This window comes from Pararge aegeria, chromosome 10, assembly GCF_905163445.1.
Source record: "Pararge aegeria chromosome 10, ilParAegt1.1, whole genome shotgun sequence".
NCBI lineage: Eukaryota > Metazoa > Arthropoda > Insecta > Lepidoptera > Nymphalidae > Pararge > Pararge aegeria.
Window position 1 is genome coordinate 9236758 of NC_053189.1, and position 16277 is coordinate 9253034.

The 16277-nt window shown below is 35.5% G+C and overlaps 2 protein-coding genes across 2 annotated transcripts; both read left to right on the plus strand.

Annotated features, from left to right (window-relative positions):
* The first annotated feature begins 112 nt into the window (after positions 1–112).
* LOC120626905 (glucosidase 2 subunit beta) lies at positions 113–2246 on the plus strand. Its single transcript, XM_039894694.1, has one exon. The coding sequence runs from the start codon at positions 236–238 to the stop codon at positions 1811–1813; it is 1578 nt and encodes a 525-aa protein (XP_039750628.1). The 5' UTR covers positions 113–235; the 3' UTR covers positions 1814–2246.
* A 1740-nt stretch (positions 2247–3986) lies between these two features.
* Positions 3987–15816, plus strand: LOC120626993 (splicing factor 3A subunit 3). Its single transcript, XM_039894830.1, has 11 exons — positions 3987–4243; positions 4344–4391; positions 5087–5245; positions 6030–6102; positions 7547–7638; positions 7996–8217; positions 9665–9825; positions 11656–11784; positions 14354–14546; positions 15056–15257; positions 15625–15816. The coding sequence occupies exons 1-11, from the start codon at positions 4148–4150 to the stop codon at positions 15756–15758; spliced, it is 1509 nt and encodes a 502-aa protein (XP_039750764.1). The 5' UTR covers positions 3987–4147; the 3' UTR covers positions 15759–15816.
* Positions 15817–16277: the final 461 nt, after the last annotated feature.

The following is a 16277-nucleotide window of genomic DNA, read 5'->3' on the forward strand; positions in this document are numbered from 1 at the left end:
CCGTAGACAACTACGATCACAGACGACCAACATCAATTATTTTCGTCTATGATGATATGAGCTTCTACTCTTTAGGGCAGTTGTCAATATCAAGGTGTCAACAACGTCATCTTAGTGAATGTCATTCGGTCATTCGGTCATCGTCAGCGGCTGTCATTTTTCTACACGTTATATTTATCAAGTTTTAATTCATATTTACTGATTACTTGTTCAAGAGTAGGTGTTGCAGTTAATCATGATTTATTCTGCTTGGATTAGGCAACTACAGTCGCTAACAATAGTCATATTTACGTTCATAATTTCGGCTCAAACGGACGTACCGCGTCCGCGCGGAGTTTCTTTATCTAAAGCGTCGCTCTATTCGCCGACTAAAGATTTTACGTGTTTCGACGGAACAAGCACTATTCCTTTCAGCTATGTAAATGACGACTACTGTGACTGCTTCGATGGCAGTGATGAACCAGGAACTGCTGCATGTTTGAACGGAGTTTTTTACTGTACAAATGCAGGACATCGACCGCAAAACATTCCTAGCTCTCGAGTTAATGATGGTATCTGTGATTGCTGTGATGGTACGGACGAGTACGCTACGCCCGGTACGTGTTCGAATATTTGCGAAGAATTGGGTAAAGAAGCTAGAGCCAAGGCGCAACAATTGGCAGACCTACATAAGTCTGGAAACCATATAAGATTAGAACTAATAGAGAAAGGTAATAAAAAGCGGAGTGAAATGGCTCTGCAGCTATTACAATTAGAAAAAGATAAAGCTGAAGCTGAAATAATTAAAAATGAGAAAGAGGTGCTAAAGTCTGAATTGGAAGCCAAAGAAAATGAAGCTCTTCAAGTGTACAGAGATGCAGAAGAGAAAGATAGGCAGAGGAAAGCAGAGTTAGAGCGACAGCAACAAGAGACGGAAGCAAGTGAACAGTTTGCTAGGTTTGATTCAAACAGTGATGGTGTATTAACAACTGATGAAATTAAAGTAGTTAATGTTTTTGATAAGAATAAGGACGGTGAAGTTGATCAAGAGGAAATTCTGCATTTCTTTGGTGACAAAGATAGTGTAAATATGGAAGACTTTATGTCAACAACTTGGCCGATGGTAAAACCCTTATTAATGTTAGACCAAGGTATGTTCCGTCCAGCTGTTAAAGAAGAAGAAGATGATGAACCTGAAGTTGATGAAGAAGAAGAGACTCAAAGAGTTGAGGACACAGAAGATGTAGGTGGTGATGATGAAAACATTGAAGAAATCCCACATGATGACGCAGATGAGCAGGATGTTGAACCAGAGCAATCCAGAGCGTATGATGATGAAACACAAAAATTGATTGATGAAGCTACAGAGGCAAGACGCCAGCTTACAGATGCCGAACGTACTGTACGGGAAATAGAATCCAACATAAGAACATTCCAGCAAAACCTTGAAAAAGATTATGGTTTACAGCAGGAATATGCCACCCTAGATGGTCAATGTTTAGAATATGAAGACAAGGAGTATATTTATAAACTATGTCTCTTCCAGAAAGTCACTCAAAAGTCAAAGAATGGGGGCATGGAAGTTGGACTTGGCGAATGGGGAGAATGGGCTGGAAGAGAAGGTAACAAGTACTCAGTTATGAAGTACACAAATGGAATGGCCTGCTGGAATGGACCGAGTAGAATGTCTATTGTCAATATTAATTGTGGTTTGGAATCTAAGTTAACATCAGTCACAGAACCATTCCGTTGTGAATATAAAATAGAATTAACTACACCAGCTGCTTGTGATGACTCTAACCTAACACAAGAAGCCACACATGATGAGCTGTAGGTATTTAGATAATTCATTTTGTATGTGATGTGTGTTGAAAGTTAGAAATAAGTCACTCATTTTGATCATCTTTTGTCACTAAGCCTAAATGAAAATGTAGATTTGTCAGGTCATATTTCTAGATTTATTTTAAATATGTACTAGGTATCAAATGTTGAGTGTTCCACATTCATAATGTGACAAAAAAGTAGTTCTCTCATATATTATTAACATTCTTGTTGAACTTGTAGAAAGCATTTATCACATGTTACATTTAAGATAATCTTATTTATTTCATTAAAAATAATTATTTCAAGTAAAGACTGTCCTGGCTAACATTTGTTTTTACACATTCCTTAAGTTGAAGTTGTATTATTTTCTTATACATATGAGATGATAAATCATGATGTGAACAAAACATTGTAAGTGATTAATAAAATCTTGTTTTTGATTATGGTGTGGTATAGTTATTTATTTGTATTTTTTTTAAGCAGCTATTTGTTACTACTTTTTAATATTTTTATAAGCTACATGATTATGTTCAGGTAGTATGATATGAACCTATAGAAGGTAGTGATCTAGAAATCAAATTGTGATTCACTATTTTCAAGTAAAAACTGAAATATTTAAGCCCATACCAGACTTTCTTAAAAAGTAAACCACAGTGACCTGTAAACCTGTTTATGTTTATTTTTGAGATAAGTACTTTCAGATCAACAAATGCAATACGAGAGTTACAGTTAATGATTCTAGATTAGAGATTGAATGGTTTTAAACAATTTCAAGATAAAAACATACTGCATAGCCATATTAGGTAATGTAGGTGATCTGATAATTTTAATATTATCTTATTATGTAACATAATAATTTGAACTTAAATGAACTGAAAAACAAAAAAAATTCAAAGTAGGATTTAGGAAGTACAGTGTAAAAATATTGAAGTCTATATATATATATATATGAAGCAAAATTAAATTCAAAACATAAATTCTCTTTAGCTACGCAATAAATAATAGATATCTGTGGCCAAGTTCTATGTTTAACGTAAATAAAGAACGGCGGGAAAACGCGGCGTGAGGGCGCGTTTTTTGGATCTCACGAAGTTTTGGTTTTAGATATATAGAGAAGGAGAGTCTGAAGTAACGTGGAGGGGAAGAAAAGGAAGTGCAAGCGTTCATCGAGTCTTCACTCTTCAGTAGGTGCGTGAGTCTACGGTGTTCGTAGAGGCTGCAGACTGCAGAGGGCGGAGATATCAATTGAAACAGGGAAAATAAGGATTGGATGTGTGAAATTGTTGTGTGTGGATGTTTGTCATAGAAGATATAAGATAGGTTAGACTTTTGCTTATAGGCGCGCCTTTTTGCTTCGGGGGTTCCTGCTTTTTTTCCGTACATTGTCAAATTATCAGATTTATAAACCACCAAAGATTATTACGATGCGCACTATTCATGAGCTTTTACAGAAGTCTGAAGCTTACAAAATTATATATTACATCAACAATTTAATACATTTAATTATCCAAATTAGGAAAAAATACTCCTCTGAAGACATGGCTTTATGCCTTACTATGGCATTGGATATAAATATTTAAGAGTTAGGACATGGTTTTACGTCTTACAATGAGATTGAATGTGAAAATTTAAACACTAATGACATGGCTTTATGCCTTTTTCTTCTTCTTCTGCTTGCGGCTCAGGTTCGTCTGGTCCCTGGTGTCACGTCGACCGGCTACGATCTATTGTGACGCTGCTGTCTAGATATCCCAGCAAGCGTTGGTCGCCTTCAGGAAAAGCAGCACTTTCCTTGCTGGAAGAAGTTTAGCATCCTCTGGTCGCATTATGTGCTTCCCCAAAAGAGTGCTGCGTTTATGCATCAGCGCGGGGCAGGAACAGATCAAATGCAGCGGCGTCTCCGCAGCCTCCTTACAGAGTCTACATAGATCTGTGTCCTGCAGCTTTAGGTTGAACATGTGTCTGTTAAGCCCACGGTGCCCCGTAAGCGCTCGCACTAGGATGCATAGGTTTTTTCTGTTGAGTGCTAATGCCTCAGAAGCGGCCCTTTTGTTGAATGGCTTTATGCCTTACAATCAAATAAGATTACAATTAAGACATGGCTGTACAGTGATATACCTTTGTCTCTACCAAACGTGAAAGAAAACAGACAATAAAAAAATATAATTTGTCAATGTCACAAATCTAAAACAGCTAAACTTTGTGCTCGCTTTGCTTGTTTACAATAATACTTTACTGTTTTCTTCTAAAATAACGTAAAATCTTGTTAATTAACTAACTAAATAAGAATAATAATCAAAAGCGTTCTCCTATAATATTTTACGTAAGAATACAACTATTGAAAATGGAGACTATATTGGAACAACAACGAAGTTACCATGAAGAGAGGGAACGAGCTATGGATGCAATGGTTAAAGAGATTTTGCACAAAAAGACTGGGGTATGTTAATGAGGATTTTTTTTTTGTTAAATCTTGAATTGTAATGAAATAGTATATACCAAAATAATCTATGAAAACTAACCTAAAATTTTACTTTCAGCATCGCGAAACTATCAATGCAGACCACCGTCTTAAAAATTTACATGACGTAAGTTAAATAATGGTTTGAAATGTTTAGGTAAAATAGAAAAAAAATTGTCTAATGGTATCGACGTTTACACCAATCATAGATGCTTAGGTAATGACAACAGGAAAGTGAACTCCAACAAGCTGTGTAAACTGCTGTAATAAAAATAAGTTGTACTTTCTATACTAAAATTATAAAACTGAGGGGTTACTTTTTCGAAAAATGTTTTTAGCAGATGTGTATGCAGACAAAAATTAATTAATTAAATAATTTGGTATCTATGACCCGTCACTACACACTACACTATACCATAAATAGAATAATTAAAAACTTAACTAAATAAAAAAAAGTTATATTAAATATTAATATAAGAAAAAAGTTACAAATTAAAATTTCTGCGTCCAGGCAGCCCTACGTGGAGTTTAATATACAACATGTAAATTGGAGAGTTGTATCGATTTACTAGTGCTTTCAGAATGCTATTACTGCTTACCCACATTCTTTTCATCAAGGATGCTATTTGGCAAATTAATAATATTAATTAATTAATATTATAAGAACTTTATTTGCTGTATCAAGAGTATGAGCTGATCTACCTATATATGTCAAATCTCAAATTATTGAATTGATTATAAATATTGCTTTTGATGTAATATCTTACTCAATAATTTTATCTCTTTACTTTAAACAGAAGTGCTTTTAAATTACTTTTACAGAGGTACATAGAATCTTCAATAAGGCTTAAAGAGCTGTATGAAGACAAAGATGGTTTGCGCAAAGAGGAAATTGCAGCTTTGTCTGGTCCTAATGAGTTTCAGGAGTTCTATGCAAGACTTAAACAGATTAAAGAATTTCATAGAAAACATCCCAATGAGGTTTGTGAAAATAGATTTAAGTTATATTATTTGTTGATCAATAGTTGATTATGTATGTTAGAGTGGACAGTTCACAGAGGGGGTGCACAATTTAAGAGGTCATTGGCTACTATACTATTGCAGAAAACAAGTCATAAAATGTCCCTTGTTTCTGTGTGCATTTTGGCAAAGGTCTCCTCCAACTGTTGCCATTGGACTGATACCTTTCAGATTGAAAAGGGAACTAACCCATAGTCCACTACGCTAGCCAATTACGCTAGCACATTGGTTGACTTCATACATCCTTGCAGGTGTCCTTACAGCTTCCTTCACCTGTTTTGGTTACCATGGCCTTAAGTGTGCAGTTTAGTAGACTTCACATGCTTTTTGAGGTCATCATGGAAACCTCTAAGACACAGTTTTCCTCATGTGTTTTCCTTCATTGTTAAAGCAAGTGTATAATATATATATTTTTTTAAATTAAAACGAAAAACTCCAAAAAGATAGAGGTGTGTGCCGGAGATCAAATTTGGTCCCAAAGTGAAGACATAAGTGTGAAGACTAGGCTATCACCATGTTGTATTATTATTATGTTTTCATTACTTTTACTCAAGATAATATGGAGAAGGGGTACTAGGATACCAAAAATAAAAAAATAAAAGATAGTTGTAGATTCAGAGTTATGACTGTAAATATAAATAACATATGTTCCAGTTTTAACATACCTACATAATATTACATATTTTTAACAGTGTTCTTAGAAGTAAAAACAAGAGTTTCCTTACAATGTATGGTTTTTTTTCAGATATGTGTACCTATGTCAGTTGAATTTGAGGAAATTGCGAAAATGAGAGAGAATCCCTCCGAAGATTATACAAGTAAGTAGAAATTAAAATTAATTGTATTTTGTCATTTCTCCCTTGTTTGTCATTGATTGCCATCCTGAATAGAAGTTGCCTTATGTGTGCAGACAAATAATAGTAATTTAAGTACACACATTGTTAGTGCAATATACTAGGTTACATAAAATTCATAATTAGTTTAAAGGAAATTGCATACAATTCTACAATAAACTACCAATTGTCATCTTGGAGATGTCTCTTATAAAGTTCAAAGTTTGTATTAAACGTAAGCTTATAGAAAAGTCCTATTATAGTATAAAGGACTACGTAAACGATAAAAAAGCTTGGGTGTAAATTATTACTCTAACCAGATTGCTCTTCTAATAATTTAAAATGAGATTGTGAGATGGTGATAACAAAAAAAAACACCCGGCTAGGTTTGTTGTGGGCTTCTTCTTAGACCAGGACGTGTTTGGAACCCTCGTAGCTTTAGTTTTAAGCTAACGAATGTGGTTATCGCCATCATCTCACTACTGTGTGGTTCTTATGTACACATCAAAAGTGCCACCTGTGGGCCTACTTGAATAAAGATATTTTTGACTTTGACTTTGACTTTGTTACTAGCAGTAGTTAAGCAGTGAATTTAAGTGAGATGACCCGGTTTCGATTCCTGGCAGGGCAATTTAGGAATTTATTATTTCTGAATTTTCAATGGTCTGGTCTGGTGGGATGCGTCAGGATGTCGCGTGGAAACCGATTAGGAGTATGACTTTAATAAAACGACGGCCGATTGGCGCAGTGGGCAGCGACCCTGCTTTCTGAGTCCAAGGCCGTGCCTTCGATTCCCCCAACTGGAAAATGTTTGTGTGATGAACATGAATGTTTTTTAGTGTCTGGGTGTTTATATGTGTATTATATGTGTTTATAAGTATTTATGTATACAATTCATAAAAATATTCATCAGTTATCTTAGTATACCCATAACACAAGCTACGCTTACTTTGGGACTAGATGGCGGTGTGTGTATTGTCTTAGTATATTTATTTATTTTTTTATTATAACGGCCATACTCCCTAACAGGTTAGTCAGCTACCATCTTAGACTGCATCATCACGTAGAACAAGTGAGGTTGCAGTCAAGGGCTAACTTGAGTGGAAAAAAAAAAGTAGTCCTGACTTTGTTACTGACCATTATTTATAATATAAAACGAAAGCATACAATCTTTTACCTCCTACTCTACAAATGAAACTGTGTAAGAGTTATTTTATTTTAAAAAATAGCACTTTGTTTCTCTTATTCACCCCTCCTGCATGGATATATTAAAAACTCTTTCTAAACTCTAAACTCTTTCTTAGCGGATAATAACAATAACCTAAAAAGGTAGATAGATACTTCTTGAATGTCCGTAACATACACTTGAAAACAGGGGGGTCAATAGACGTAAAATGGTGAGTATGCTGATATAATTCTTTTATTACAGCACCAGTTGAGTTTTCCGATGAGGAGGGCTATGGAAAATACTTAGACTTGCACGAATGTTATGAAAAATATATCAACTTGAAGGGAATAGAGGTATTATCATAATATAAACAGTTGGAACTGTTTTTTTTTTACTTCCTTAATGGTAAACCACAGTACTCAACTAGATTTATATTAAATATTACATACTTTTTCATTTTCATGTATTTTTGTAACTTACACAAGCCGCAACATTGTTTTAGGCTGTGTTGTTATTGATTTTTTGCTTTATGTACTTTTTGTGGTCTACAATAAAAGTGTATTCATTCGTTCAAACATTCATTCAATCGTTTTTGGAAATTCGAAAAAACCTAAACTTCATGATATAAAGCTACAGATTTAGTAAGTTTGAATGCGACAAACTCTAGCGTAAGGAAAGATTATAGGCTAACTTTATTGTCATAATTTCAGAAAGTCGATTACATTACGTATTTAAGTTTATTCGACCATCTTTTTGACATACCGCGAGAGCGCAAGAACAGCGAATACAGGAACTATATAAGGGCACTGCTGACGTATCTCAAAGACTTCGTGAGTAGAGTGAAGCCCCTTCAAGATCAGGCGCAAGAAATGGCTGCGGCGCATCAGGAGTTTCTTAAAGTTTGGGAACCTGGGATGTTTCCTGGTTGGCCGGTACGTATATTATATATATTATTTCCTTTTGGTCGTTATTACACCGCGTTTAATTCAATATAACACAGCGTTTAATTCAATATTACAAAGCGTTTTATGTGATGCAAGCGGTCCCTCTCGATTTCGTCCGCGTTTAAGTCAATCTTAAAAGAATGATAGATATATGCTGTCAGAACTTTTAAAAAGGAACAATTTTATCTTACATGATTTTATCGAAACTAAATATTATATTAATTTTAGCTAATTATTATCATTTACGCAGCGAAACCCCGTTTTTGAAACATTCTTAATTGGTGCTATGCTCCCATTTGTCTTAGCGTGATGATATATCCTATAGCCTTCCTCGATAAATGGGCTATCTAACACTGTAATATTTTAACAAATCGGACCAGTAGTTCCTGAGATAATCGCGTTCAAGTAAACAAACAAACTCTACAGCTTCATAAAGTATTAGATTATATCGCATTAAAGCAAAATGATATCTTGTCGTGTGGGTTCGATACAACATGTCTTTTTCAAACTTGAATACAGGCTTGTAAATGCCATAATAAACCGCGCTTAGCTAAACATGGCGTTTAATTCAATATTACACGGCGTTTAACTGACTCAACTGGGGGCTGAAAGATTGCCTCATTTTTGCGCAAATCAGTTTGGCTGTTTAGCTCCGAAATGCCACGATTTTGTTTTGTCCATCTTGGTCTCTCTCTCTCTCTCTCTCTCTACGTCGTGTTCCTGATTGCTGAGGGACGTGACCCCTTTCACTTACGACCTTTCGGACGATTTTGTGCCATTCGACTCAATCTTGGTCAGCGGTCACTAAATCATACAAACTTCATAGTGAAACGCAGTTTCAATTTTCTGTGTTTATCTGTTTTCCGCGACAACGTATCAATTTTTTTCATTAATAACCATATTTGGAACCACAGACATTCAGCCATTATTTTATGAAGTGCATTGTGTCCAAAAACTGTAAAACCACCCGCGGAATGTTACTAGCTCAAGAACTTTCCCATTTTCCCCATTTTAATGTAAACGATTAAATCATTATAGGTAAAATAATTACGGTCAGTTGCAAAATGGAATGAAGTGACCACCTGTTCATGAGACACTACTAAAGTGGAGTGGTTTTTGATGCTTCAATATTAGTCGTGTACACGGTTTCTGCATGTTCTTAATTCTGTGGTCTCTCTGTCTCAACCGGTGGTAGAGTCGCTACAAACATACATAGTTGACGTTTCAAAAGTGCTTATATAGTAGGTCTACTTGAAATAAATGAATTTTGAATTGGAATATGATTTTTTTTGTTTGGAGCGATATGAACATATTAAGTTAAAAAGGAAACAGTGAAATCGGTCGAGACTCCAGACATCTAACGAGCGGCATTTTATTTCTGTTTATTTAAGGTAAGCAGATTGTCAATATTATTTTGTTATGTATTTAATTTTAGAAAGAAACCGGCGGTGCCTTGACTAATGTAGGTGCACATTTGGACTTATCCGCCTTCTCGTCGTGGGAGGAACTTGCGTCACTTGGGTTAGATAGATTGAAGTCAGCTCTTATGGCGCTTGGTTTAAAATGCGGCGGGACTTTAGAAGAAAGGGCACAAAGGTATGTAGCAGATTTCACCGTAAATAAAACTTAATAAAATTACGTTTTGCTATACATTCAAACTTGCAATCCGCAGCCTTGAACCCAGTTTGAACGCGTTTAGTTACAACCGTGAAATCGGGCCTTCATTCTGATATAATTTATGGAATTGTATTATGAAATGACTCAACACATGAAATACCGTTTCAACGGCGAAACAAACTCACGCAGTTGTTCTTTCAACTGGGCACACGGGTTGGAGCTGAGACCCACCACATTGCTCCAAAGTGGATTGGCGATTGAGGAATATTTTTTTATTAAAATATAGTCTATATTAAACTAGCTGTTGTCCCCGATTAAGTCCGCATTTTTTTTACTTCTTCTCTTTTAAATCCCGTGGGAGCGTGTTTTTCCCGGAATAAAAAAAACCTATGTCAATTTCCAAAATTCACGCTATGTATGTGTGAAATTTCACTAAGATTGCTGTAGCGGTTGAGTCGATTAGAGGTAACAAACAAATAAATGAACAAATAGACACACTTTCGCATTCATAATATTAGTATGGATACAACTAAGTTATGAGTTAAAACTGACTGCAGCACCATCTGACAAATTTACTTTGGTACCAATAATACATGTACGGTTATCCCAGCAAGTAACAAGTAACAAGTATTGTGGCAGTTGGCCCCCAATCTTCTATAACGTTCCATAATGAATGCAATAAATGAGTAATTCTTAAAGTTATGATGTGGATGCATTCCTTAAATAATTTCCTTAATTCATAACTAGATTTAAAGTTCACTAAACTTGTTTGCATATTAAATATTTATATTTCCTTGCACATATTATATATACTATAAGTATATAATATAATATGTGTATGATGTCATGCGTGGATGACAATTATATATAATATGTATATGTATATGTTGTGTGTGCCAATGCTAAAGCTTGGCACACAGATCTCATAATTCGTAGAACCTTGCTAGATAGATTCTCGCAATTTTTATGTTTTCTATTAATTATGTAGTATGGTTAGTTTCTGATACGATTGTTAAGGCCTTGATCGTTTGTCCAGTGTCAGTGTTACAAGGCATTATAGAAATATATATTTTCTAGACAAGCGTGTCTAACGCAGAACTTAGTAAAACCCATCGACATTTCGAAGAGTATTAACCTTGTTGTACGATTAAATGTTGATAATAAATTCTCGCCCGTAATTACTATTTAATAACGAACACGTAGTAAGTTGATATGATGTAATAAAGTTCATAGCCTTATCTATAATTTCTATTGATTATATTATTTACTTCATTGATCATAATTATCGCATAGTTTCTTGCAACACAAAACCTTCACTTTCCAGAGAAAAGTCCGTATTTTGTGTTGCAAGTTGTGTTATGATTCATTTGAATCAACAGTGAGATTCTAAGCATTCATTAACAACAGTCCCAGGAATAATAATAATTATAATATACTAATTACTGTTAATTGCTCTACGACTAATCCACAATATTAATATAATTGTGTCCGTACGTTTGTTGGTTTTTCACGGCTAAACCGCGGAGGAACTGATTAGAATTAGACACGCCGGGACAGAAAATTAAAAAAAAACACCTCACGTGATTTATGGACCTAATGCCTGTGATGAAGTTATTTTAAAATTAAGATAGAACCACTGGAAAATAAATCAACATGAAAATACAATTCAACGAATTTTTGCATAAATGTTTCCAATTTTATTTGATTCCGATAACAAAACTTGTTAACCTATAAAGTGCATTGATAAGCATGTTTACCTAATTAATATATGTTTTATCAGTTTTGGTAAAGGAGTGCTTTTTTTTACAGATTATTTAGCACGAAAGGTCAAACGGCTCTTGATAAATCTCTGGTCGCAAAGAAAGGGGCAAATAAGGCCAAGGCAACAACGCAGCAACGGCACAAAGATATTGCAGCTATTGAAGCCCAAGTTTACAGGTAAAGTTTTCTTTTCTAAATTGTCTTTGTGCTAAAACAAAATATACACTCAATTTTTTCCCGCTAATTCAATATAAATATAAGTATTGCGTTATTCAATGTTGCAATTAAATTTTTTTTTTTTTTAATAAAATTTATACTACGACAATACACACATCGCCATCTAGCCCCAATTTAAGCGTAGCTTGTGTTATGGGTACTAAGATGATTGATGAATATTTTTTATAAACAATATACATAAATACTTAGAATATACATATAAACACCCAGACACTGGAAAACATTCATGCTAATCACACAAAATTTCCAGTAGTGGGAATCGAACCGACGGCCTTGGACTCAGGAAGCAGGGTCGCTGAAAACTGCGCCAATCGGCCGTCAAATTAAATTAAATTTGTTTGCTTGTACAGGTGAAATAGGTATTACAAATTATGCACATCTTAACTGTGTTCACAGTTACAGTTAACAATTCTTTACGTTCTAGTTAAGTACCACATGCTATACTTTCGAATTTCACCATGAAAAAGTCTTTTTCCATCTAGGATAGGATCTAGGATGAAAAATTAATTTATCAACAGACATCTAAATTGATAATTTTTAGCATGCATCGTAGTGTTTCCCGTGAGTTAGTCACGTGCGATATAATAATAATAATAGATTTAATTGATTAAAATTACAATTTTTTTCTTGTTAGATTACCCAGTGTCAGTGTATTCCCATATGAGCATCGAGATTAGACAGAAATGACATAGAGATACATATTTAGAAGTTTACATTATCAACATTCAATTTTATGTGTATAAGCGTGTGTGTATGTGTGTGTGTGTGTGTGTGTGTGTTCCTGTGTATGAACGTGCAACCGTGTACCATTTTTATTTATGCAAATTAATATTTTATATATATCATACATATTTACTAAACTTAACTTAACGTACTAATTGTATTTTCAATATCATGTTTCACATTTAACGGGGGATTTAATTAGTCTTATAAACTATTCTATAATATGAATCAGGAATAGTAATTAAATAATTAACCGTATAACTGTAGAACATACACTGATTAAAATAGTTTTCCTCATACTATCATATCTACAACAATCGTAATGCTTATTCCATTGTTTATCAAAGAAAAATGATATCATTATTATACGCGCACGTCACTTGCTGATTAAAAAAACAAATAGTTATTTTGCCCGATATCGGCCACGGTGTGCAATCTGCCACTACGCGGGAGATATTATAGTGGACAATCGTGTGCGCAAACACAGGTGTACCTTCTCTATTCTCTCACTCACATAGTCGAATGCTACGGAAGATCCTACACGACCGCAAAGAGATCTGGCCGAGGTAAGCTGACAGCTTAGGGTGCCCTCCGAGACACGCGGAGGTGAATCACCGCGAAGTTCTAAAATCCGGGCTGGTACTAAGAATGTCTTGATAGAAAAACACGATACAATTAATTGGCCCGACCCGGGGATCGAACCCAGGGTATTTTGATCTGCCGAACGTACACACGACTAGACCAACGAGGCAGTTATAATCTTCAAGGAATATGGAAACACTAAAACGATAGACCACTAAAACTTATATACCTGGTTTTAAGGCTATATTTGAGACTCTTAATGCTCGTTGTCACTAATTTCATAGGCATATGAAATATCAACGTCCATTTTCGACGACCTCCCTGGCGCAGCGGTGAACGCTGTGAATTTAAGTATGAGGTCCGGGTTTAGGAATTTATAATTTCTGAATTTTCTCTGGCCTGGTCTAGTGGGAGGCTTTGACCTTGGCTAGTTACCACTCTACCACCAAAAACGTGCCACTAAGTGATTTTGTGAACGTGACACAAATCTTAGACTTAAGCTATTATTAAATAAGTACTACCTAAATGTTTAAGTTACTCCGTATGTAAGTCTGTTTGTGTTGTTCTGATAAATAAACAAATTCTATTCTATTCTATTCTATTCTATTTAGTGTTCCGGTGAGATTGCAGTCAAGGGTTAACTTGTATTGGCATAAAAAAAACCGTTCACCATTAGTTATCACCTAAGAGTTGGTGAAATGGGTTTTTTCTATAGACATCAAATCGATTTCGGCGATGCCTAGCTTTCGTGAAAACGGGCATCAAACGACTAACATAAGGCCCTTTTAAGATAGATTATAATATAGGAGCTTGCAAATCATATGGGGACACTATACCACGAGGAAGCCAGTCGCGCTACTAACAATACGTACATATAGCTCGAGATAATTGTGACGTGTCAAGGGTAAATTATTTATACGCTACCCCTAAACATAGAAACGTTATTTAGGCGCCATTGTACTTAAAACTTTAATCCTTTGGCGGTAGGAACGCTTACGACGATTCGGTGGTACTTAGTCGTTGCGCTTTCTTAATCCCGGACACAAAACAATGTGTGTTACGTTATTAGTTTGGTTGCATTGTCTTTCTGTGTGTTGGTCTCTGTGCTATAGCAGCGACCAAACGGGTGGACCGATTCGGATGTGTTTTTTTATGTGTAAAAACCCGCAGTAACCTAATATAGTAAAAAATATTTTTGCAACAGATTCGCAAATATAGTGAGCAGTACTCGTGCAGCCACAATTGAAAACGTGACAAGACGCGCCGCCCGAGCCGCAGGCGAGCGTCGTGACGAGAGCGATGAAGAGAGTGACACGTCCGTTACAGGCGACGTCGACTCGGACGACGATGAAGTGCCATACAACCCGAAGAACTTGCCGTTGGGTTGGGACGGAAAGGTAATTCTATTAGTTACCTTTTTTTATATCTCGATACAAGATAGCCCTTGAATCTCGCCTGCTAATTGATGATGCAGCCACAGATGGTTAGGGCTCCGTCCCCGTGAATTCAGCCGCGTTAATTAAAGGTCTTAACGTAGGGTTATATTGGCCCTGCGGTTACCTTACTCATACGCGTAAGTCTCTCCCGTATATCTCGTACTAGTAATTTTTCATAACATAACATGCTGTAAGGGTAATGTTTTCTTAACAAGACGATTCAAATCACATCAAATGACCGGCCATTAAGATAACAGAGGAAACACATCGCGTACATTTTTCTTCTAAATCGGTTTAATACGGGTATTTAGTATTTCAGGCGGGGATCTTATGATTACTGTAATTAATTCCAGACCTCTCACTAACGCTTTCTTACTAAGCTGTGTGAGCGACCATGTTGAGCGATAATTCATCTCCGGCACTGTGTAAAGGAAACCGAATGAATTAAAATTATTTTATTTTATTTTCAGCCCATTCCATATTGGTTGTACAAACTGCACGGGCTGAATATCAGTTACTCGTGCGAAATATGTGGTAATTTCACATACAAGGGGCCCAAAGCATTCCAGCGTCACTTCGCCGAGTGGCGGCACGCTCACGGCATGCGGTGTCTTGGCATTCCCAACACGGCTCATTTCGCCAATGTTACACAGATTGAGGATGCTCTTGCTTGTAAGTACACACCTCTTTGTCAACCCGCCTTGGTGGATAAACTCTCTCTAATAGTCTGAATAAATCTTTTGTCAAATATTATAACAGACAGAAGTTTAAACTAAGGTAACTACATGTATTTGAGTATTGAAACCTACTACCACAGCTTAAAGTAAAATTATTTTAGGTACGCTAAATTGTGCCATTAAACATTTAAATTAATATTGCTTTAGGAAATGTTAGTAAACCTGCAGATCGATTGTTTGTCTATTTAGACAGGTTTAATTTAATCTAATCTATTATCCAATATTTTTTTAGGTAATCTGAATTGAGGTTCCAAAATTTTATTAATAATACAAATATAAACTAAGTATTTCTTTTATTTCAGTGTGGGAAAAAATTAAAAACCAAAAGGAGGGTGAGAGATTTGTGGCAGAGAATGATGAAGAATATGAGGATTCGCAAGGAAATGTTGTTAACAGGAAGACGTATGAGGATTTGAAAAGACAAGGGCTTCTATAAATAATATAGTGTAATATTGCAACAATCTTTGTGTGCTAGGATTAAATGTTTTTAAAAGTAAAAAGTAAATTTTATTTTGCTGTAAAGAGAACGAAAGGCTGTTATGAACAAATTAGTTTTCATTGCTTTCACGCATTCTTAGCATGCCCTTTAGTCTTACTTAGCATAAGTGCTGTAAGGTTAAAGATTACTGCGTGTATTGCAGTAAAAATTGTCAAGTTCCCACCTCAAACACCCAATTGGGCGTGTTCAACAAAACACCAAACTGTGGGAACAAGGTGCGAACATGTGCTAAGCGAGAAAAATATGTGAATTGGTTGCACTTGTGTGTCGCGGCTGATTCGCGGCCTCGCACACGAATAAGGGCGGTTTTAACATGCCCACTACACTAACTTATCATTTCGCATCGTTTTTTTTGGTTTTCCTCTCGATTTAACAAAATTACACAGGCACAAACACAGTATGAGCAATGCTAACAAAATTTGGCAAAATCAATAAGAGGATGTATTGAAAATAAGT